General features: G+C 36.9%; 1 protein-coding gene across 2 annotated transcripts in view; it reads right to left on the bottom strand.

The window, feature by feature from the left end:
- Window positions 1-1,296: 1,296 nt before the first annotated feature.
- Window positions 1,297-25,602, bottom strand: part of agpat5 (1-acylglycerol-3-phosphate O-acyltransferase 5 (lysophosphatidic acid acyltransferase, epsilon)) — a 68,111-nt gene continuing 43,805 nt past the window's right edge. Inside the window, exons 7-9 of one of the 2 annotated variants that reach the window (XM_058794858.1) lie at window positions 7,905-8,066; window positions 5,965-6,088; window positions 1,297-4,024 (exon numbers count right to left, since the gene is read on the bottom strand). In XM_058794858.1, coding sequence (XP_058650841.1) covers window positions 3,799-4,024; window positions 5,965-6,088; window positions 7,905-8,066 — 512 coding nt within the window. In that variant the 3' untranslated portion in view covers window positions 1,297-3,798. The remainder of the gene's footprint in view (window positions 4,025-5,964; window positions 6,089-7,904; window positions 8,067-25,602) is intronic. The other variant, XM_058794859.1, reaches the window with a different exon arrangement.

A 25,602-nucleotide genomic window follows, 5' to 3' on the forward strand; every position in this document is an offset into this window, starting at 1 on the left:
AATCAAGGAATATCAGGGGCAACTGTCACTTTAAACAACCCCCTTGCCACAGTCCTCCTCTGCAGAGTACATCACAGGCTCTGGTCAGTTGTATAGTTTTAGAATATTTTAACTTAGAGATGCACCGATTGTCACCATTTTTTGTCACCACCGTCAGATGTGTCAACTCCGTCAGTTCGGTCACCTCCGTCAGTTACATATTTTGATAATATTTCACTATATTTTATATTTGTTGTGGAATTGTTGGTCACATGTGAAAGTGTAATCTGTCTGCTAACATGAGAATGTGTTTTGAAATGTTAAAAACATCTTGAATGCTAAGATAAAGTTGAAATTATATTACAGTCCAAGGTAAAAAGCACATTTTGAAAAGTTGTATCAAAGCATAGCTCACTAGCTTAGTACATATAAGATACATAAATGTAGTTTCATTTGTCTGAGTTCAAGGTTTTATTGTTTTCAATTTTGCATTGTGTTTTGTCCCACTTCTCAAGAATGACTGATTAGTGTCGCATTGTATCCAAGCCATTTCTACCCAAGATTTTGTCCCCACATATTATGAACCAGCCTATTGTTTTGGCTGCACTGCCAGAAGACCAAACTGACATGACTGGAGCTATAGTAAAGTTTTTGAAGACATTAATACAACAGCAGCTGGGCATAAACAATTATTTGTTTGTTTTACTGATGCACACAGGGGTGCTGTGCTTTCCAAACAGAGACTGGTGCACTGGGTGACACAGGTAATCTCTCATGTGTACGAGTTTGCTGGGCAGTTTGTGCCTTCATCGATTCACTGTCACTCTACTTGTGTTTTTGGCAACATGGGCAGCATTCAAGGGAGTGTCACTCTGTGAGATTTGTGCTGCAGCAACTTGGAGTTCAGCTTGCACGTTTCTCGTTTTTACAGATGGACTGTGACTCCCTTTGCCAGTGGTCTGTGCAGTGATCTCTGCATGTATGGATGATTTGCAAGGGGATTCCTTGTGACTGGTGTAGGTATTTGTCTTCCACTAGTGCTTTCAGCATTGCGTCTGGTCTTCCACTTGGATATAGAACCACAGGTCTGTTTGTAACTATCATTTTGGTTGAGTGTATGAACTACTACAAAACATGAGAATTTTGGGCATTTTCATCTTAAAACACCTTTAAGCTCTATAATAAGAGAATGTTGAAATCTTGTATATTGGCTTTGTGTTCTATGAAGAAAAAATTCAAATGTCAAATATAATTAAAAAGACTTAAATCAAACATCAGACTAAAAAAAAAAAAAAAAAAAACTTTATTGTGAAGGAGTATGGTACAGACAAATGATCACGAGTGTTTACTGCATGGACAAGTCTTTAAAAGATGGGCATCAATACAGCACCTGTTTAAGAAAATGTGTTGCAGTTGAAATACTTTGCACAGTCTCACAGAGTTTCGTGACTTCAGAATCATAATACATAGTATATAATTAAACTGTATCAAATATCAAATGATTCCACTTCTGCCGATGATCTTCTAATTATGCTATGATAAATGTGTGATTTCCCCCTCCAAATAAGTTAAGGACAAACTCTGCCCCACAGCCAGTTTCATTGGTAAATCACACAGTCACTTTAAGAAAGGTTATGACTTCAAAATAATCATGGATGGTTTTGACTGTGACAAAAGACATCAGTAATGTTAACGGAAGCCCAAACAAACTTTTTACTATAAGTCACACGTTTTTTGATGTCAAACATGTCAGAAACAAATCTGATGATACACAGACATATAACCACAAATCAAATCCACTGAAATAAATAAAAAAATTAAATCAAGAAAAGGACAAAAGTTGTATGAAACTATATCTGTACTTAAACTAAATGAAAGAATAGAAAGTGCCTTAAGTTAATCATTAGTTTCAGCTAGGCTTTATTTTAAAGAGAAAAAGTTTTTTTTTTTTTTTTTGGAAAGGTTTATTTTAGGGTTAAAGATCAGAGATGTCTTTATTTAATTTATATATTTAGCAAAAGCGTAATTGTCACCTTATTAAAGATTTTGTTTTAAAAAATGTCTTTGATTAAATACAAATGCTTGACATTATTTTAACAACTTTAAAAGCATATGTAGCTTTTACCAAACTGTTGCAAAGAACAGTTTCAACATGGCATCCCCAAAACTTTTTTTAACAATAAATTTCCAAGGCTTTTCCAGGCTTTCAATGATTGTGGGAACCCTGCTGTATTTGCATCTGTGATTTTGTCAACAAGTGCTTGATACCATTTAAGGGTTAAAGTTTTGGGTTATAAACTTACTGTTAAGCATTTGTGCTATTGCCTCACTTTCATTTTAAATTCCCATACTCTCCGAACATTCAAATACATTTCTCATCAGAATATTTTTAGATAATGGACTTTAATGACAATCACATTATGAATTATGGGTAAGTGCAACCAACTGTATGTCAACAAATCTTTTTAATGTGGGAGCCTACACTGACATTTATATCTAAAGTGACCCGGAAGCTTCCAGGAAGCTTCCAGTCCTGTTGAAGCTCTGGTAATGTTTATGGTCTTCCAAAGTTCTAAACATTTACCAAAAAACATCTTCATTAAGTACTACTGGAGATGTCAAATAAATAATACAATTTAGAATTGTATTCCACTTAAATTAAATAATACATATATACCTCTAATAAAAGCAACAGGATTTAAAGAGCAATTAGATGGCATGAGCAAGATGAGGTCATTTGTATATTTAAAAAACAACCACTGAACTATGAGACTTCATGACAAAATGTCTCAGATTTCTTATGTGGACCAAATTATTGCTCTTGATTACATTCTGGAAAAACATGGAAAATGGGTTGAGTGGGGGACTAGTCAAAAAAATAAAATCATAGGTTTGGAATAATGAAGTTGAAAAGACAGTTTTTTTAAAAAATTTTGACTGAATATTTAATACCTCTGCAACCAGGAATTTTGGCAACTATCTGTGAAATATTTAGCAACAGTGCAAATGCTTACAAAAAAAAAAAAGCCCATATCTGACAGGCCTTTTAGATCTTGGCATCAAATAAAATAAAAATATAACTGATGTAAATACACAACCAAAACCCAATGCATAACCAACAAAAATCACCTGCATTACACAATGAAAATCAGCACAAAATAAAATACCCCAAATACTCTCAAGAACATCATGATGAAATACAGACCCTGTAAACACAATTGATGTTAGAAGCCATATTCAGAACCACACAAATCATACAGAGAAACAAAAGAAAAAAAGAAAAACTTGCATACTGGAAATTTAAACGTGGTTCCACAAGGCCAATGATATGGTTAAATGACAAATGTTTCAAGACTGCTATGGTTATCAACATTAATACAAAACATTGTATCTGTGTTACATTGTTATCCATTTGTGCATTTCAGATTAGAGTTGAACTCAGATCGTGTGGAAACCCTCACATTGGGTCTACATTGCAAGTGAATAATGACATCAAACAAAACAAAACTGAAACATTCCAATTATAAATCAAAATAGGAATATCTGTCTACAGTTCTGCAAGAATACTATGCCGACAAATGGAACGTTTTAGTTTTTTGCATCTCATACTTGTTTGCAGTGCAGGCACAGTGTTACTGTGTTTACCTTCTGACAGTTAAGAGTATGAAATAAAACAAATGAAAAACAATAAAAAAGCCTCTTGGTTAGTAGTATACTATGAGCCAAAAAGAAACTATGGTGAGAAATAAAGAATCCAATGATGAAATCTAAAAGTATCATCTGAGTGGTCAGAATGGATTTTTTTTCAGTATGGTTAGTTTATGGACTTACACTTACCCACACCCATCCAATCAGAGTCCCATAGAGCCAGGTATTGAAATAGAGTTTTCTACCTGACTCTGTTAACAGCATTGGTAAAGTGAGGCCACCCAAAATCAACAGAGAAGGCAATGTCTTTGTAAGACTAAGAGGCGACTTTTGGCTTTTTCCAGGGAACCTGCACTTTTTCTCAGAGTCTTCAGAATCATAGAAAGTGGTCAGAAGCCTAAACAGAAAGAATAACAAATTTATAAAGTGCAACTAAATCACAATTTTAAAAGTAATCCAGCATTTCCAGTTCACAAAATATGGTCCCACTTTATATTAGGTGGCCTTAACTACTATGCACTTACATTTAAATTAATTATTTGGTACAATGCACTTATTGTGTACATACATGATTTTACATTGTACTTATATTTTTTAAAATACCTATATGTAGTTACATCTGTAATTAATTTCTGTAATTACATTTATAATTACACTGTTGACCCATCCCTTACACCTTAACCCACCCAAACCACCAAAGCTGTCCCTAACCTTACCCATATCCCACCTCAAAGCAGCAAAAGTGTTTTGCAATACAATATGAACACAATAAGTACATTGTACTTATTTTTTGATGTAAGTACATAGTAGTTAAGGCCACCTAATATAAAGTGGGACCCAAAATACTTTAATCAACAGCGATGTAGTGTAACGAATGGCAGCACCACTATTTTTATATGTTGTAATTTACGCACATCTTTTTCAGTTCAGCAAACTGGAAATAACCCAACACACTCATTAAATGTTTCTGTGGCTTGACTTTAGTTCAACCACTTTAAAAGTACATGTAGCTTTTAGACGTAACAGTATAGAAATACTTTTTCTGACCAGTGTGCAACAATGAACTTATAGGACCTTTCCAAGTTTTCCATGATCCTGGGATCCCTGCTGTGATCAGTGATTTTGCAAACATACCATAACCAAAACAAGTGTATGTAGGGTAACACTTTTTGGTTACATTTTATTTGAAGGTGTCCTTGTTACAGTGTAATTATGCATTTAAGTACTGAGCAATATTAATTAGTGTTGTCAAAAAAAACAAAATTCAAATTTCGAATATTCGTCGAATTTAAAATAAAAATAAACTACATTCGAATGCAAAAACACTGCATTCGAATTTCAGATGCGTGTCAGGCAGCCTTATATGTGGCACACAAGATGTGATGACGATGTAGGCGTCGTTGAATTTTAATGCTTTAACCTATCCAGTTGAACCCACTGGATGCGGCGATGCTCATTCAAAATATTGCGGAAAAAGAAAATGTTTCATGTTTTTAAATGGAAAAAGTAGGCTACTCTATGTATAGTTTAATACTAAGGACTGAAAACGTGTCACAAACAATTAGAAACAACACACATCATGTAAGTTTAAGCAACGTAATTATATATGGTTTATAAATATTATTTTAAACATTATGCACTTTTTTCAAAGATAGTCTTGTTTTTTTGTTGCTTTGAAGAAATGTGCATTAGTACGGTAATATTTTTCTCGATGCGTCCTCTTGTGGCCTCAGGAGAGAAGCCAAAAGCTTTTTTTCCTCCTAACAGAAATTATGCCTTTTAAATTCAAATATAATTTGAATATTGATACTATTTTAGTACAAAAAATCGAATTTAGTTTTTCAGCCAATTAGACAGTCCTAATATTAATTAACTACATGCACTTACTATATGGTTAGGATTAGGGTTTGGCTTAGGGTTACTTGTAATTTCCTTACTTGGTTACACTTAATTATTCATAATTTATTGTTATTATAATAGTAAGTACATGTAAAGTGCAACAAAGACACCCTAAAATAAAGTGGTACCCACTTTTTTTTATTATAATTTTTTTACAGTGCCCTTGTTACACTTTACATGCATATAATTATGCCATATTTATGCTATATGTTATTACTATATTAAATGCAATAAAGCCTTACATGCAACAACCATTAACCAAACCCTCATCCTAACCGTACAGTAAGTACAGGTAGTTATTTAATATTACTAAGTACTTAAATGTATAATTACACTGTAACAAGGACACAATAATATAAAGTGTAATCGTATGTAGTTATGTATACATAGTGAAGCATAAATAAGAGTGATGGACTAGGGGCTATTTCGGAAACTCACTTGTCCTTGATTTCAAATCTTTCATGTAGCCATCTGCGAAAGAACACTGGCTCCACAGGAATTTCCCTCATGTCCAAGCGGTTGAAGTGGATGTGCACCCTGGGGCATTCCTTGCACAGGAACTCTATCACACAGAGAATTTAAATTAGATAAAGGCATTTCAGACAACCAACAGACAGAAAACAAACAAACAGAAAATTGAACAACAATTAAAAACTGTTTATGAAAGTGAAATAAAATAAAAATTATTATTTAATAATTACATAAATGATTTCACTTTAAACAGTAAAATTAAAATATTTCTAGTCTTAATTTGTTCACTTGCAAGGTTTCATTTTTGGCAGAAAACTGCTGGGAGTTTTTCCAGCAAAGACGTTTTTCATTACAAATGTAATGACATGCTGTAAATGTCTGTCTACAAAATGTTAGAAATTATGAGAACGTGAAAAGCCTGGCACACATTGTGTTCCCAAACGCACGTATAACTCACGGTGCATGCACAGATAGAAGTTACATTAACATTTAGGCATTTAGCAGACGATTTTATCCAAAGCGACTTACAAATGAGGACAACAGAAGCAATCAAAACCTACAAAAGAGCAATAATATGCAAGTGTTGTGACAAGTCTCAGTTAGCCTAACGCAGTACACATAGCAACTTTAAAAAAAAATTTTTTTAGAGGGTCTCTTTAAAAAAAAAGAAAAAAAAAAGTTAGTGTTAGAGGATCATTTTTTAAATTAAAAAAAGCAAGTATTGCAAAGAGTGCAAGTGTTAAAAGTGTAAGTGTTTTTTTTTGCTACATTTGTGAATCGAGTCACTCTAAGGCAGTGAAACACCCAATCATGAGCTCCTCAAATGTAAGTGAACACTGACCATAATTATTTAATTAAATCACAGCCTTTTGTGATTTGAAAAGTGCATTACGTCATCACAATTTAGTTCAATTGAAAGATGATTTGATAAAGCAATGGTGCAAAAACACACTGTTAGATATTTTGTATTTTAATGAGAAGTTTAAAAATATATTTTCAGTTCATTATGAAACTGTGGTGGACAAATTGCACTGTGGTGGTCCACGGTGTAATAATCAAGAAACAAGGAAAACCAAAAATATTTCACAGAGAAAAAAAAAAGAAAGAAAGACTGGACTTTTAGACTTTTTTTTCCACTGAGTTGTTCAGATTTTTTTTTAAAAAGGATTATGAACATTATATGTTTTTTTACTACCGTAATATCCGCTTGCAAAGTAATGACGTAATGAATACTCTTTCCGGGTTCAAGTCTCTACTAGGTCTAAGAGCAATTTATGATCAGCATCCATTTATAGCATATCTTTAAGCTAAGCTTTGAGACTGTAGTGTTCACCTAACATTTTTAAAGTTCACTGTCACAGACACCAATATTTTAACGATTCATAAAAGATGAATCTCTCTCTGGTCAACTCAGATTTCAGTATGGAGATAAAGGTCAGGATCATGATTTTTAAGTAGTATTACAGCCTACTGTACTGTATAAGCTCTGTTTGTTGTTTGCTTGTGGGATCTGACAGAGCACTTGGGACCCAGAAACGGTGACGCATGACTGAAACTTTGATATTGTGCCAGCCTGTTGCTTACTAGTTTTGTTTTGTTTTTTATAAAGAAGGACGTGACAATATCCAAACAGCTACACAAATGTTGCGACTGTTTATTCCTGTGAAAAACAGGATGTTTTCTGTATGAAACCTCTTATTGCTTTAGTGTTTTTGGGAACCAATGGAAAACAACACATTGTAACACTCACTGTTTACAGGAAGTAACAGGAAATTCACATATCTATTTTTTTCCAGCCCTCAATCAATGATTTAACACTGTGTGTCTGCCTTCTTTCCTGTGCTAGTTTCAGTTGATGCAAGTAAACATGCTGTTTACAAACTGAATGTATGATAACAACAACATACCTGGCATTGTAGGAGCTGGATGTCTCTGGCCGGCTGCTGTGAGTGTTCCCTCATATGCAACGGTTATGTCATAGACAGCATCCAGGTGTTCCTTCATAGTCTCAATGGCAACGTGTGATGCTTTCATTCTTGGTGTTAAAACGTGCTTCAGCACAGCAAGTCCTGCAATAGGCAAGTCAACATGAATATTGGAAGTGGTTTGAGAAACTGCAATTTAGTACATTGGGAAAACATTGAGAAATGTTAGCCATCTATCAGTGACAGAAAAAAATTAAATTATTATAAAATTAAATATTTACGATGCCTTTGGGAAAAATGGTGTACTTGAGCACTAATAGTCTCTGCTTACTTTAGGCATAAATGGATTCACCCAAAATTGAAAATTGTCTTTTTTTTTAACAGGCGTCTTGAACATATTTGTTTGAATATCTACATTCCTCATTTTCATTCACGCAGATAACATTAACATTTCGCCACTGTCAGTGTATCACTCCTCAAACTAAGCAGTATGCGTAGGCATTGATTATGACAAACAAAACTTTTTAAATTGTGGATGGATTACATACAGAAAGCAAGCAAAGAATGGTCCCTTTACAGCAGGGCTGAATCAATTAGTCAACTTTAAATCAACAACATTGAAATTTTTTATTTTTGTTGTCGAACAGTCATTTGATCTCTTATGACCTAATGTAAAGTCCTGCAATAATGTGGTTTAACTAATGCGGAGCTATAGCACAGTTTATAAGAAAACGTATAGAATTTGTAACTCAATATTTTTAACAAATTGCATAAGCTGAATAATCAAAGCCTACTGATTAATAAGTGAAATCAACAATTAGTCAATTAATATTTCTAATAATTGATAGATTAATCAATTATCAAAATAATAGGTTGTTGAAGCCCTACGTTACAGCATGACTGACTGAGCTCATTTAAACAAAAACTGTTAGACAGTAGTCAGTTTAGACACCAAATTGAATTTAACAAGTGATGAAAATGAGGCTTTGCGGGATTGATTTACCAGTAGGGCAGGAAGAATAAAAGTTTCCATGCACCCACTTGGCAGTTTTTTGTAATCTGTTTTTTGTAACCCTAATGGTGTCTAGTTAAGAACTTTTGATGTTGCCGAGGTCAACTAATGTCCCATGGGGTTCGTTTGGTGGCCATCTTGAAATGATGTCATCGCGAGTGGCGAAAAACACATTTTGATAACTCCTGAGCCGTACAACATACAAACACAAATGAACCCACTTTTTCATATAATTCTGACACCAGGAATCAAATGGAAGGGTCAATGACATGATACAACCACTCTTATTGGTGAAAAACATTTCAGTTAAAAAATGTGTAACTTATGCCATTTTGTTTTCGCAGAGATTCATGTTTTATTTACGTGTCTGTGAAGAGAGGTGACAGAGACCGAGCAGGCAGAGAACGCACCCTGTTTATTTTCTTTATTTTACAAAAGCACATTATTTTGTTGTTATAAATATACACAAATAAAAGTAGACCCATTGCAGTTTCAAAAGATACCTTATTCTTATCTGTACAATCAAAACTGACAAGAGTAAGAGTACGAGACAGACTGCACCAGTGTGGGCTTCAACCCCAGGGGGTTAATGACAGTGGTGGAAGTATTATTCAGCTCATCTACTCAAGTAAAGTACTAATACCACACTGTAAAAGTATAGACTATCAACAAAATGGTACTTAAACTATCAAAAGTAAAAGTATTACTGGTCAGTAATGCAGTAAAATGGTCCCGGCCAGTGTTCTACCATTATACAGTATATGATGTTTTTGGATTAATATTACTGCTGAATTAATGAGTGGAGTAAAGAGTAACATTGTATTTGACTCTGATATGCAGTGCAATAGTAGTATGAAGTTGTATAAAATGGAAATACTCAAGTACAAGTACCTTGAATTTGTACTTAAGAACAGTACTTGAGTAAATGTACTTAGTTACATTTCACCACTGGTTAGTAAATAGGCTACCAGAAATTGCAGATCCATGAAACTAATTTCATGTTAATATTTATCTTTCCTCAATGGCAGAATATATAAACACAACCAACCATGAAGAAAAGGGGAAAGAAGAAAGTGATCAGATAACCCCGTAAGACTTTAAAGGAACACTCCACTTTTTTTGGAAATAGGCTCATTCTCCAACTCCCCCAGAGTTAATAAGTTGAGTTTTACCGTTTTGGAATCCATTCAGCCGATCTCCGGGTCTGGCGATAGCACTTTTAGCATAGCTTAGCATAGATCATTGAATCCGATTGGACCACTAGCATCGCATTCAAAAATGACCAAAGAGTTTGGATATTTGTCCTATTTAAAACTTGACTCTTCTGTATAGTTATATCGTGTACTAAGACCGGCAGAAAATGAAAAGTTGCGATTTTCTAGGACGATTTGGCTAGGAACTATACTCTCATTCCGGCGTAATAATCAAGGAACTTTGCTGCCGTACCATGGCGCAGTGATATTACGTAGCGCCTGGAAGTAGTCCCCAGCTATATTATAACTAGGTACCTAGCTGGGGACTACTTTCAGGCGCTGCGTAATATCACTGCACCTGCTGCGGCCATGGTACGGCAGCAAAGTTCCTTGATTATTACGCCGGAATGAGAATATAGTTCTTAATCATAACAGAATTCATATTATGAATTCAATAACTGAAAATTGAGTGTTTAATCTTATTATACATTACTGACACTATATCCTCCAATTTGATACTGTTAAGTGCTTTGACACAATCTGTATTGTAAAAGCGCTATATAAATAAAGGTGACTTGACTTGACTTATTTTACGAAGACTGTTTGTGATCGGCTGCCGGAAACACTAGATGGTGTCAACTTGGAGAACACTGGGTACCATAGGAACTGCTGCCTGAACTTCACATCCAAGATGGATTGATAGAAAAGTTCTACTTTAGCTACTTAAGACCAGCCCTCTGCAATACAGAAGTATTCTCCTCAAAAGTCGAAAACTGCACAAGCATCAGCATGCTCCATCTTTCCTAAAGAATGCATTTTCTGTGATCAGTTTGAAGTAAAAGTGCACGGGAAAACCAAGAGGTTTCAAGTTTCCAACATGGAATAACAAAGAGCCAGCACGGAAGCGCATCGAGCTCATGACAGAAGCTCTTGGATAAAATAGTCTGCTTCACAAAGTCAAGGGTGAAGATCTCTTTGCTAAAGATGTTAAATACCATGAGGCCTGTCATAATCTCTACCTCAAATACTACTCGCAACGCAGTAGGGAACTGAGGTTATGTTAGTAACAGTACATTCCCTTTCGATACTTCACTCGTACTGCGTCTTGCTAAAAGATGCTATGGGAACACTGTACAAATCACGCCGTGCTAAGGTAGAAGAACGACCACACGTGTAATCTTGTCCTAGACACCTCAGGGTCCAAAGGAACAAGAACAGCAAACATTTTAGGCAAGCGGGTTAAGCTCTAGACCTTGGGTGATCGTTCAAAAAGTCTCGCACAGCCTCAGCACCCATGGGGCGTTCTGGCCCCGCTCAGAAAACGGACAACAAGGTTGTCTCTGCCCACCGACTGGCCCACATATATAGGGCGTGAGAAGCTGCTATAGCCGCTACATAGACCTTGAGTGTGGATGGGGTGCACCCCTTATCCAACAGCTCCTGCAGGAAGGACAGTATCACTGATACGTCACAGACGGACGGGTCCTCGCCGCGGTCTGAGCACCAGGTGGAGAACACTTTAGTGGCGTAGAGGTGCCTTGTAGCCGGAGCTCTAGCCTGAGAAATGGTGTTTACAACACACTCTGGGAGGCATGCAGGCTCCCATCGAGTGGCCAAAAATGCAGAGTCCACAGCTCTGGTTGGGGGTGCTATATCTTCCTGTTCGCCTGCGGGAGAAGATCCCGCCTCAGGGGAATGGGCCATGGGGCTACTATAAGCAGCTGTGACAGCTCGGCTAACCAATGCTGGTTTTTCCAGAGCGGGTCCACCAGAAGAACTTTGCGTTCCTGTTCCCTGATTTGCCCGATTACCTGTGGGATCAGAGCAATAGGGGGAAAATCAAAGAGAAGGAGATGGGGCCATTCGTGGGCCAACGCATCCCTGTCCTTGGAATAATAGATTGGGCAATGAGAATTGTCTTGAGGCGAAGAGGTCTGCTTCCGCCTTGCCAAAGACTTCCCAAATTTTCTGAACCGTTTGTGAATGAAGCATCCACTCCTCTGAGGGGACCTTGCTTCGTGACAACATGTCTGCTCCTTGGTTCAGTTTGCCCGGAACGTGTGCTGCTCTCAGCGAGCACAGGTTGGGCTGAGCCCATTCCAGGAGGCTCTCTACTAGCACGAAAAGGTGCCTCGATGACAGCCCTCCCTGGTAATTTATGTAGGACCCAACAGTCACGCTGTCCAAGCGGACCAGGACGTGGTGTTCCCTCAAATCTGGCAGGAAGGTTTGACAGGCCCGACATACTTCCAGCATTTCTAGGCAGTTGCTGTGTAGACTGTCCTCCGCTTTTGACCAATGGACAAACAACGGTTTTGCTTCACACAGAGCTCCCCAACCAGTGTGTTACTAATGAAGAAAAACCGACTGGATGTGCGAGAGATTTGACAACATTTCTATAGGATGCATTGAGGAGGAGCCCAAACTAACACTGTAAAAAGCGATCAGTTGACTTTTCTTTAAAAAATTGAGGAAACCCAGGGCTCGCAAAATCACGGGGCTATTGCGTTTTCCAGTTGGGCTACCAAAATGCATCACTGCCCTGCTCAGCGGGCTAACTTAAATACTGCGGGTCCTTAAAAACCTCTCAATTTACTTATTTAAAACTTTTTATGGCCTTAAATTTTATACGTGTTAAATGGTATAAGAAAAGTCTTAATTATAATTTCAAGAGGTCTTGCAGTTGGGGATGGAAAGACAAGAACCGCAATACAGCTGGATTAAATTTCAAAAGGCAATGATGTCATTGAATAAATATGAGTTTGGTGTAGGGAATATTAACAAGTCCCGCCCATTTGGAGCTGGCTCCAACCTCCGTTTATACCTATCTCGGAGAATCCGCTATATAATTAAAGAAATACATTAAGTGAACTTGATAATTATATTAAGAGTTATATTAAGACAAATACATTAAGAGTTACATTGACAAATAACAGTTTGAAAATGTGTTGTGTTCTATTTTTATTTTAAGTTGGACCAACTTAAATTTATTAAATTGCAATTACTTAAAAGTGCTTATGGTCCATGATATTGGTACAGATTCGGTGTAATAATTCTTTGTGACTGTATATTTCAAGTTGGAAAAGACGTTTAGGTCCTACTTTAAGTGAACCTTAGTTCCCAGGTCATCTACAAGATGGATTAAAATGCAGATAAAGTCAAGAAAAGAGTAGACCAACACATGACTGTATGATGGAAATGTCAATGTAAAAAAAAAAAAAAACTAATAAAAGTTTATTCCGTGGCACCTAAAAATATAATTTGGCACCCAAGTTTTTTCTTATAGGAGACAATGGCTCCTTACTCGATTTTTTTGTCTGGAGCCCTGGAAACTCAGCGAATACTTTACACCGAGACATGAGAAATATATCTATAGAAAGCTTGACATGGCTACTCTTAAATGAAGTAAGTCTTACCGAAAAATATTCTGTGATAAAGTAATCCGTATGAAACCAACAAGAGGTCCAGTTTTTCCAGTTTGATCTCATTCTCTCTAATTAGGTCACGCCCACGCGCTGCTCACACTATTGATTTTACAAATCTCCACATGAGACATGCGGCATGTAAACACCCATATCACCATAAACAAAGCAGCAACATGTTCATCTCAGATACTTTTCGTTTTTGGAAGACTACGCTAAGAGGAATAAGCCTTGTATTTACCTCAGAAGATGCACAGAGGAAAAAGCCTTGTATTTACCTCAGCTGAGAGGATTAAGCTTTGTTTATCTCACAAACAAAACGTGCAGCTGGAGCCAGCGGTAGGCTTGCTGCGATAGACGGTGTTGGTGGTGACACCGGTGTTAAGCCGCAACACCAGTATGTCACTTGCCCACCGCAGTACCGTCCCCCACCGTTGTTTTGATTTTTTTTTTTAATAGTAATAATCATTTAGTTCAGTAAGAGAACAGACACTACAATTAAAAACTGAATGCGGCAGCTCAATACAGCGTGCTGAACGACAGTCGCATCATAGATTAGATTTCAAAAACGAAAAGCAAAAGCGCATGTTTGGCAATATTTTGCATTTTGAAAAGCTTGTTGACTTTTGCCGTTTATCTATGGTGATTTTAGAAGTTTTTTTTAAACATTTGTTTCTTATTTAATTGGTTCCACATTGTTTGCTGATTTTCTGTTTTGTATAGGCCTACCTAGGCTATTTAAACTTTGTGTAAGTTATTTGTTATTTTATATTAGGTATAGCCTATAGAATGGTGTATTTTTATTATTTATTTGAAAGTGAAAGTAAAATGTGCACCCTGCTTTTACAAGCTATTTACAAGCTATTTACAAGTGAAGGAAAGCGTGAAAAAGAGGGGAACCCCATCCCCCCAACCACCCCCACGGTGATACCAGTACTACCGGTGTTGTTACACGTCGTTTAACCGGTGGGGAAATTTCCTCACCATCACAACCCTAGCCAGCAGAGGAGATCTTTTATACAGAGTAAGTAATGTTTCTTATTGGCATTAGATAATGTGTTGTGACAAACTTGAACGCATTGACTAGTTGGACTTCTCCCAAACTATAACTCCAGACTCCAAAATGTGTGAAATCAAGTGCAACATTTTGAAATATGATAGGCAACCTTTCATTGCATTTAAATGTTGCAAGACGTGAGGATGCTTATATGATCTATAAACAATGATATAACAGTAATGTTTAGACAATATAAAAGTAATGTTTAAGAAAGTTTAGACCAATCTTTACTGTGAAATAGCCTACTCTGTTTGCAAATACCTGCTCAAACATGTTTATAATGAGCTTAACAAATAATTTAGTTTCTCAGATATAAAATGTTTTTGTATTGTATGATAATACATGCAAAGTATGTGTGCATCTATGATATAAAATCACGTGGGCAATATTGGTGATTGCTAATGTAATAATATAGTTGCTCCTGATAAGCCTATCAACATGCTCATTTATTTAATCATTTTAGTTGGGGCGCTTTATTTAGCAAGGATGCTTTAAATTGATCAAAAGTGATGATAAAGACATTTTTAAATGCTACAAGATATTTAAACTGAAGCTGAGCTGAATGATGACATGACTGAATTCAATAATGAAATGCCTTTAACTGAAAATTGAGTGTTCAATTTTGTCATTTTACATTACTGACACACTATTTTCCTATTTTGATACTGGAAAGTTGCTTTGACAATCTGTACTGTTAAAAGCGCTATATAAATAAAGATAACTTGACCTGACTTCTATTTCAGATAAATGCAGTTCTTCTGAATATTCTATTAAAAAAAACCTGGGGAAAAAAAAAAAAAATACTCAGCCGTTTACAACAACAACAGTTTTTGAGTCAAGTCAAGTCAAGTCACCTTTATTTATATAGCGCTTTTACAATACAGATTGTGTCAAAGCACTTAACAGTATCAAATTGGAGGATAGAGTGTCAGTAATGTATAATGATAAGATTAAACACTCAATTTTCAATTTTCAGTTAAAGGCATTTCATTATTGAATTCAGAGATGTCATTGTCTAGCTCAGTTTAGTTTAAATAGTATTTGTGCAATCAAATCGGCGATAATCGCTAGAAATTAAGTGTCCCCAACTGAGCAAGCCAGAGGCGACAGCGGCAAGGAACCAAAACTCCCTCTGTGACAGAATGGAGAGAAAAAAAAAAAAAAACCTTTGAGCAGCAAATCAGAATATTACAATGATTTCTGAAGGATAATGTGACACTGTGAAGACTGGAGTAATAATGCTAAAAATTCAGCTTTGAATATTACCGTTTAAAAACTTTTGACTGGTAGTGTATATATTGTCCATGTTTGCTTTTTCTTTGTCCGTTCATTGTGTTGCTCACATCTGTTTTGTGTTTTCTCGTGCTGTTTCTGCTGTCTCCCGTTTTCCTGGGTTCCAGTTTCCTGCCACTGTTTTGGATATTGCACCCACGACGTCTTGACTCTTCTGTTGTTTATTTGTTTGTTCCTAATAAACAGTTTAACTGCACTCGCAAGTGAATCTCAAGTTATTTTATGTGAGATATATATATATATATATATTTTCTAAAACTACAAACAAACAATACATTTTTTCTACGTTTTTCCTCAAATTCTTTCTTGTAGCAATTCTGTCACATACGTGACTGAATAGCTCATTATGTGGGCCTTTGTCTTCTCAGGTGTGAATCACAGCATTATGCATGATTCAAGCATATACCTTTTCTACACAAAAAGTGTCTTAAATTTAAATAAATATATTGTTTTCTCTGAATGAGCGAGTAAGATGATTTTCAGATCATTTTGAAGCAAAAATTCTAGGCTACAAGATCCAGTTCTCAAAAGTCTTGTGAACAAATCTTGTAAACTTTTAGTTTTTCACTAACCACACATAAACGATGCTTTCTCAAAAACACAATCACGTACATGCATGCTGGTCACATATTATTGTAGCCCAGTTTGTGCTGAATACAGTGCTTTTAGACTTTAGCCATTAAAATGTTTATAAGCAACTGAAAAAAGCACAAATGTCAAGGCATGTGTCAATTTCTCCAGGGCCTCAAAACACCCTCAGACCCCAGAGAGTTAAGTACATTTTGTTGATAGTCCATACTTTTACTTTTATAGTGCGGTATTAGTATTTTACTTGAGTAGATGAATAATACTTCCACCACTGTTAAGTAGCTATGTTAGCTAGCTATCTAGCAGGTAAGTTCATTTGACGGTACTATATAACACTTACAGGTGCATCTCAATAAATTAGAATGTTGTGGAAAAGTTCATTTATTTCAGTAATTCAACTCAAATTGTGAAACTCGTGTATTAAATAAATTCAATGCACACAGACTGAAGTAGTTTAAGTCTTTGGTTCTTTTAATTGTGATGATTTAGGCTCACATTTAACAAAAACCCTCTCAACAAATTAGAATACTTCATAAGACCAATAATAAAAAGAAACCATTTTTAGTGAATTGTTGGCCTTCTGGAAAGTATGTTCATTTACTGTATATGTACTCAATACTTGGCAGGGGATCCTTTTGCTTTAATTACTGCCTCAATTGGGCGTGGCATGGAGATGATCAGTTTGTTGCACTGCTGAGGTGGTATGGAAGCCCAGGTTTCTTTGATAGCGGCCTTCAGCTCATCTGCATCGTTGGGTCTGGTGTCTCATCTTCCTCTTGACAATACCCCATAGATTCTCTATAGTGTTCAGGTCAGGCGGGTTTGCTGGCCAATCAAGCACAGTACCACCATGGTCATTGAACCAGCTTTTGGTACCTTTGGCAGTGTGGGCAGGTGCCAAGTCCTGCTGGAAAATGAAATCAGCATCTCCATAAAGCTTGTCAGCAGAAGGAAGCATGAAGTGCTCTAAAATCTCCTGGTAGATGGCTGCGTTGACTGTGGACTTCAGAAAACACATTGGACCAACACCAGCAGATGACATGGCAGCCCAAATCATCACAGACTGTGGAAACTTCACACTGAACTTCAAGCAACATGGATTCTGTGCCTCTCCACTCTTCCTCCAGACTCTGGGACCTTGATTTCCAAATGAAATGCAAAATTTACTTTCATCTGAAAAGAGGACTTTGGAACACTGAGCAACAGCCAGTTCTTTTTCTCCACAGCCCAGGTAAGAAGCTTCTGATGTTGTCTCTGGTTCAGAAGTGGCTTGGTAGCCCTTTTCCTGAAGACGTCTGAGCGTGGTGACTCTTGATGCACTGACTCCAGCTTCAGTCCACTCTTTGTAAAGCTCTCCAAAGTGTTTGAATCAGCTTTGCTTGACAGTATTCTCAAGCTTGCAGTCATCCCTGTTGCTTGTGCACCTTTTTCTACCCAAATTCTTCCTCCCAGTCAACTTTGCATTAAATATGCTTTGATACAGCACTCTGTAAACAGCCACACCTTTCAGTAATGACCCTCTGTGACTTACCATCTTTGTGGATGGCGTCAATGTTCGTCTTCTGGATCGTTGCCAAGTCAGCAGTCTTCTCCATTATTGTGGTTTCAAAGAACAAGAGATACCCGGAATTTATACTGTAGGGATGGTCATTAATTGAAACTCAAATGTACATATTCTAATTTTTTGAGATACTGATTTTTGACTTTCATGAGCTGTAAGCTCATATCATCAAAATTAAAACAAAAAAAACTTTTGAAATGTTTACATGCAATGAATCTAAAATATATGAAAGTTTCACTTTTTGAAATAACTTAAACTTTTTCACGACATTCTAATTAATTGAGATGCACCTGTATATACCCATATTATCAATGTACAGTAGTGACATTTCCAGTTGTAAAAAAGGGAGATCCACATCAGATGTAAAATCTTCTTGCTGTATCTTGCTGAGTGACGATTGATATCTGAAATACGTAACTAGCAGTTAAAAGTAACCAATGAGTAGCTACGATGGCAAACAAGGAGTTAGAATGTAGCAGCATTGGGCTGCTGTTCATGCCAATTTCTACTTTGATTTGTGTAGATTTTTTTCTGGGTTATATTTTAGATTTTTAACAAACTTGTTTGTTTTGATTATACACTCATTGCAAAGATATTGAAAAAACAAACCACCAGCGGAGTCACGTTTGAAGAGGTGGAGACTGATGACTGGAGACTGAAACGGTGTTTTGATGACTTTTGCTTAATTTCAATTAGCTAGTATTATCAGATTGCCATTTATGTCACTTGGAGTGACTGACATCCGTTTAACAACCTTGCAATTGGCATGAGAGAAAATCTAGTGTCATTTGTCTGATGCAGGAAACTATTGCGGAACAAAATAGCAAAAGTTACATTGTTTTGAGCTGAGAAATGTGTAATTTGCCTGTTTTTCACCAATAAAGAGTGGTTGTATCATGTCATTGACCTTTCCATTTGATTTCTGGTGTCAGAATTATATAAAAAAGTGGGTTCATATGTGTTTGTATGTTGTATGGTTCAGGAATTAATCTGTGTTTTTTGCCTCTCGCGATGACATCATTTCAAGATGGCCGCCAAAAGAACCTCAAGTGACATTAGTTGACCTTGGCAACAACAAAAATTCTTAACTAGACACCATTAGGGTTCCAAAAAACTGCCAAGCGTGTCCATGGAACAGTCTTTATAAATGGCACACACTATTTAAAAAGGTCCTAGATCACATAATTTTCAAACTTTCAAAAACTGTTTTATGAATTTTATCTACTGAAATTTTTTTTTAAAAGGGGTCATTGGATGCAAAATTCACTTCAAGTTGTTTGAACATAAATGTGTGTTGGAAGTGTGTGTACACATCCATCCTATAATGATAATCCACTCAGTGGTTTTTGTAAAATCTCAACACTCGCACTCTTTTTGCTACTGTGGAGAGACTGACAAACTAAGTCAAATAATGAGAAGGAACCAAATTGCCTATCACAGCTATGCTGATGATACCCAGATTTACCTAGCCTTATCTCCAAATGACTATAGACCCATTGACTCCCTCTGCCAATGCATTGATGAAATAAACTGTTGGATGTGCCAGAACTTTCTTCAGTTAAACAAGGAGAAAACTGAAGTCATCGCATTTGGAAACAAAGATGAAGTTCTCAAGGTGAATGTATACCTTAAGTCTAGGGATCAATCAACTAAAAACCAAGTCAAACATCTTTGGGTGTTTCTGGAGACAGACCTTAGTTTTAGTAGTCATGTCAAAGCAGTAACTAAATCAGCATACTATCATCTCAAAATGATAGTATGCTAATTATTTAAGAATTAATTATTTAAGAATTAGATGTTTTGTTTCCAGTCAAGACTCGGACAAACTTGTTCATGCCTTTAAATCACCAGCAGGGTGGATTATTGTAATAGTCTCCTCACCAGCCTTCCAAAGAAGACCATTAGACTGCTGCAGCTCATCCAGAACGCTGCTGCCAGGATTCTGACTAGAACCAGAAAATTTGAGCATATCACACCAGTCCTCAGGTCCTTACACTGGCTTCCAGTTACATTTAGGATTGATTTTAAAGTACTTTTACTCGTTTATAAATCTCTCAATGGCCTAGGACCTAAATACATTGGAGTTACATGCTAACTGAATATAAACCTAACAGACCACTCAGATCATTAGGATCGAGTCAGTTAGAAATACCAAGGGTTTACACAAAACAAGGGGAGTCCGCTTTTAGCTATTATGATAGCAGCTGGAACCAGCTTCCAGAAGAGATCAGATGTGCTAAAACATTAGCCACATTTAAATCCAGACTCAAAACTCATGTTTAGCTGTGCATTTGTTGAATGAGCACTATGCTACGTCCGAACTGATTGCACTATGTATAATCATTTTCTATTCTTAAATGTTTTAAATTCTTTTTAAATCAATTTTTAAAATCACTTCGTTTTTATTGTTGTGATTATTTTTAATGACTATTTCACTTCCTTTTATGTAAAGCACTTTGAATTACCACTATGTATGAAATGTGCTGGTGGGCCTTGGGCCATTCGTTGGCTGGCCAGCATGTCCTGTTCCTTAGAGAAAAATGCTGAGCAATGAGAGTTGTCTTCTGAAGCAAAGGGGGCATTTGTGGCCTAATGGTTAGAGAGTCTGAGACGAAGACTGCAGGTTAGAGTCTTAGGTCTGGAAAGAATTGTCAGACCTGAGTGAATAGCCAACGCTACCACCCTCAATACCACGACCGAGGTGAGACCCTTGAGCAAGGCACTGAAACCCCCAACTGCACCCCAGGCACCGCAGCAATATGGCTGCTCACTGCTCTGGGTGTGTGTTCATGGTGTGTATGTGTGTTCAATGCTGTGCATTTAACCCATCCAAGTGCACAAACAGAGCACAAATTCTGAGTATGGGTCATCATACTTGGCCACACGTCACTTCATTTTCACTTTCAAAGGTCTGCCTTTGCCTTTCCATTTGGGGGTGAAGTCTCCATTCTCCTGGAAATACACTGCTCCAGGCCAGCATGTCCACTCCCTGGTTCAGTATGCTTTGCACGTACACTGCCCTCAGTGAGCCCAGATTGCACTGAGCCCATAGGAGGTGGTGTCTTGCCATCTTGTAAAGAAACCACGACCTGAGGCCACCCTTAGTATTTATGAAGGCCACCACTGTCATATTGTCCGAATGGACAAGGACATGGTGCACTTTCAGGGCTGGCAGGAAGGTTTTGAGGGCCTGAAAAACTGCCAGCATTTTGAAACAGCTAATGTGCAGGCATTGCTCCAGACTAGACCAGGAACCGAACGCCGGGCTGCCCTTGCGCAGATCTCCCTAACCGAAGTTGGAAGCATTTGTCGTAACAACAATTGGACTCCTATTTGATACAGGGCAAATACACAGTGATAGTCCATCTTGAGGTAAAATTTTTTTTTTTTTTTAATTCATTCAGTCAGTCAATCAATAGTCCATCTTGGGGTTTTGACAGCTCCCTTTGCCAGCAGATTTTGCAGGGTGTCAAGTTGGTGGAGCCTTGGAGACTACGAATAGGAGCTTGGGATACTGTTTGTGTTGTGTTAGGTTTGAGATTGTTTTGAGTATTTCACAACACTACAACAGCACAGGCACCCTGCATTACACACTGCTGATGCTGACGTTTACAGAAATATTATTGCTGCTTTTGTTTTGTTTTATTAAAGAGTTAATTTTATATTAATAAAAGCTCTTCTCCTTTGAGCCTAAATGTGTTTGCGTGTGTCCCTGGTTTTGTTGCTTCCCTTTGAGCCAGGGGTCATAACAATAGGCAAGTCGGCCTGTCCGTTTTGGTGGGCTGAAACGCCATAGGTTTGTGCAGCTGCAAAAACTTTAACAAATCAGGATCCAGTATAGGAGGAAAACATTTTGCCCCAAGCATCATAAACTCAACGTGAGAAACCATTTTGATAAGGAACTCTTATTCATATTGTGTCCACACTATCTTTGTTATAATGAGAGGATATGCGAGTGTGTAGAATGCAGTCAGTAAACTTGTGGCAAGATATTGAGCTCATTCTAACTAAACTACAGTAAATATTTCTGATCAGTCGTTGCTTTCAACATGCCTGTAATTAGATAAAATACTCAACACTGCAAAAACACAAACAGAGCGTGCACATAAATACCATCACTCCCACCCACAAATCACACAACTGACCTATTTTGAATTTAAAACTTAAGTTCTTTGAGTATGTCAAATAATGTTTTCAAATATCAAATACACAAAATAAATTGTGTAAAATGTGTTTGATTGTTTAAAGATCGACCGATATATCGATTTACCAATATTTTTCCCCAATATTTAAGCATTTTACCATAATCAGATATCGGTTTCATCATATTGGATTTACTGATAAACACCGCCATCTTGTGGGTGTTTTCAGAATTTGTTTTGCTTATTGTTAATATTAGTGTTGACTGCTGATGCTTTTTATATTAAAAAAATGTTTTTATTGTTGTAATATGAAGATTAAATTTAACATGAAAGACTGCTAATTTTCAACACTTTTATATTTTATTTTTTAGATGACTGAAAGGAGGAAAAACCAAAGTGAAGTATGAACTTACTTCACTCAGTCATTGCTAGGGCTGGCAGTTTGCAAAGAATGCCAAAACAATGTGAGCATGGGGTCAAATATAAAACAACAAAAATACCTCCAATCTGTAGCTCAAATATCTTTGAAGAGGCAAAGAAAAAAGAGATGCTGGAGAGGAAAATGCATCAAATACATGCTTCTCTTCCTATGATGTTTGATAAGCAGACAAAGTAGAAGAAAAAAACTAGACAGGATGATTATAGAAATGATTTATACACACAATTGGCCTTTCAGCTTTGTTTCAAATAAAGGCTTCCAGAGACTCATGGCTACTGCAGAACCGAGATATACTCTAAAGAGTGAGAAGTTCTACCGAACAGAGGTGTTCTCCAGTATTCACAACAGTATCGTTGAGAATGTTAAAGCACTGCTAAAACCTGATAAAGCAGGTTATAACTTTTACCACAGACTGCTGGTCTGGTACAACTGAATCCCAAATGAGTCTAACATGCCATTTCATTGACTACCAGTGGATTTGCAGACAAGTAATTCTAAACACAAAAGCAATGATTGGATCACACACTGGGGAGTGCATTAGTGAGATGTTCTTGGGAATGCTGGAAGAATGGGAAATTGACAAAGACAGAGTGGTTCTTGTTCTCAGGGACAGTGGTGCTAACATTATTAAAAGGTATGAGAATTGCTGAACTGCCAGACATGAGCGACAGTGCCCGCATATTACAGCTTGTTGTCAACGATGGCCTCAACTCACAAAGAGCTGTCCATAATATTCTGTCAGTGCTGAGAAGCTGTGCCATCCATTTTAATCATTCATTACTAGCCAAACAGCGTTTATCAGTGATCCAGCAGGACCTTGGGCTACCTGCACAAAAGTTCAGCATCATCCTATCTATCAAAGTTCTGAAGATGTTGCTCAGCAGCCAAGGTCCTTCCTCTCATGGGATTAAAACAATGAGACAGGAGATGCTGGAGAGAGTCTCACCAGACGGTTTGCAAAAGTGGAGGTGGTGAAATGTGCAGTCCTTCCCCGTCTTCTTTTTTTGCACTTTCAGACCCCTCTATTTTTGGTGTATAAATAAGATTTGTTTTGTTTTCTATGCAAGGAGGGAGTGATTGTTATAAATAAAATGGTTTGTTCAGTTCAATGGTGCTGTAATCACTGTGTCAAAAACAGAAGTACAACAGTACATAAATATCGGTTCTGCATATCGATTATCGGGCACATAAACTCGCAAAATAATTGGTATCGTATTGTTATATAAAAAATAAAAAAAATCAATATCGGTCAATCACTAGTCTTGTTCGCTATATTCCAAGTCATACTGTACAACAACTGATTATCATTGAACACCACCATAAATAAAGAAACAAACAATGTTAAATGACTGATTTTAATTTTTTGGTGAATTGTTCCTTTAAAGTCTACATGAAATGAAAATTCACTCGATTTTCTAAATTCATATTACTTAAATAAAAAAATTAATTTTGACCTTGCAAACGCTAAATTTAAAATGTCATAACTGGATACTCGTGAAATGACTTCTATCTGGTGAAATATGTAGGACACCAATAGTCTGCTCCTGCAAGCTTGCATTTATCTGACCAAATAGAAAACATATTGTTGAAAAGCGCTATATAAATAAAGGTGACATATTGTGTCATACATCTGAGTGCAACAGGTTATTGGAGAAAAGGTCTGGCTTTTCTCCAATAACCTGTTGCACTCAGATGTATGACACAATATGTCACCTTTATTTATATAGCGCTTTTAACAATACAGATTGTGTCAAAGCACTTAACAGTATCAAATTGGAGGACAGAGTGTCAGTAATGTATAATGATAAGATTAAACACTCAATTTTCAGTTAAAGGCATTTCATTATTGAATTCAGAGATGTCATTGTCTAGCTCAGTTTAGTTTAAATAGTATCTGTGCAATCAAATCAACGATAATCGCTAGAAATTAAGTGTCCCCAAATGAGCAAGCCAGAGGCGACAGCGGCAAGGAACCAAAACTCCCTCTGTGACAGAATGGAGAAAAAAACCTTGGGAGAAACCAGGCTCAGTCGGGGGGCCAGTTCTCCTCTGGCCAGATGAAACCCGCAGTTCAATTCCAACCACAGCCATGTCAGATTGTGTAAAGGGCTTATCTGATTCCCGTGGTCTTGTCCCGATGGAGCATTTTAATTTATAATTTAATGTATTTGTTGTATTCATTATTTGAAGTTTTTCATTTATATGATATAATTGTAATGTATAGTTTAATGCATGCATATATATATATCGGTCGACCTCTAATATATATTTATTTATTAGAGGCCGACCGATTCATCGGTTTTGCAGATTAATCGGCACCGATAGTTGATTGCCACAACTATCGGTTATCGGCAAAAATCCATGCCGATAGTTTTCCGGTTTGCAACCGTTGCTGGAGTGGCTGAGAAGGGACCACTGGCATTATACAGTACGAGAGAGCGGAAATCACTGACATCACGTGTTGTTTATTTTGAGAGGTGACACTGCGCGCTGCACAAAGCGGGAAACTCCAGACGCGCATTTAAATACAGCTGACAGAAAAGCCTGCCGCGGAACAGAGCGCCATTCACATAGTTTTCTATTAAATTACATTATGTACATTCACAACAATTTGGGACAAATATAATGACTTCACCCTAGGCTATAAATTATGTATTGTGCATTTTTCAGCAAAACGTTTGTCTTTCTGTGGCTCTAATAAAGTCTGTATGCTTCATATAGAGAGCTGTAATACAGATCACGTGTTCTCTTTCCGCTTGCTCTGTTTTTTTAAACACCGAACTTCAAACTCATTTATGCCACATTGTTCATACTTGAAGCAAACTCATGTCCGTTTGGTGATTAAATAAATTGTTTTAGACCGCTACTTGATTTGAACGCAAAGCGTCTGGCGTGTGTGTGTGATACCTCTGAGTTCTCCTAGATGCAGCGCTGCGCTTTTGCCCGGTGTGTGACTAAATTTTTTTTTTTTTT

The sequence above is a fragment of the Onychostoma macrolepis genome, chromosome 13 (assembly GCF_012432095.1).
Source record: "Onychostoma macrolepis isolate SWU-2019 chromosome 13, ASM1243209v1, whole genome shotgun sequence".
In the NCBI taxonomy this organism is placed as follows: Eukaryota; Metazoa; Chordata; class Actinopteri; order Cypriniformes; family Cyprinidae; genus Onychostoma; species Onychostoma macrolepis.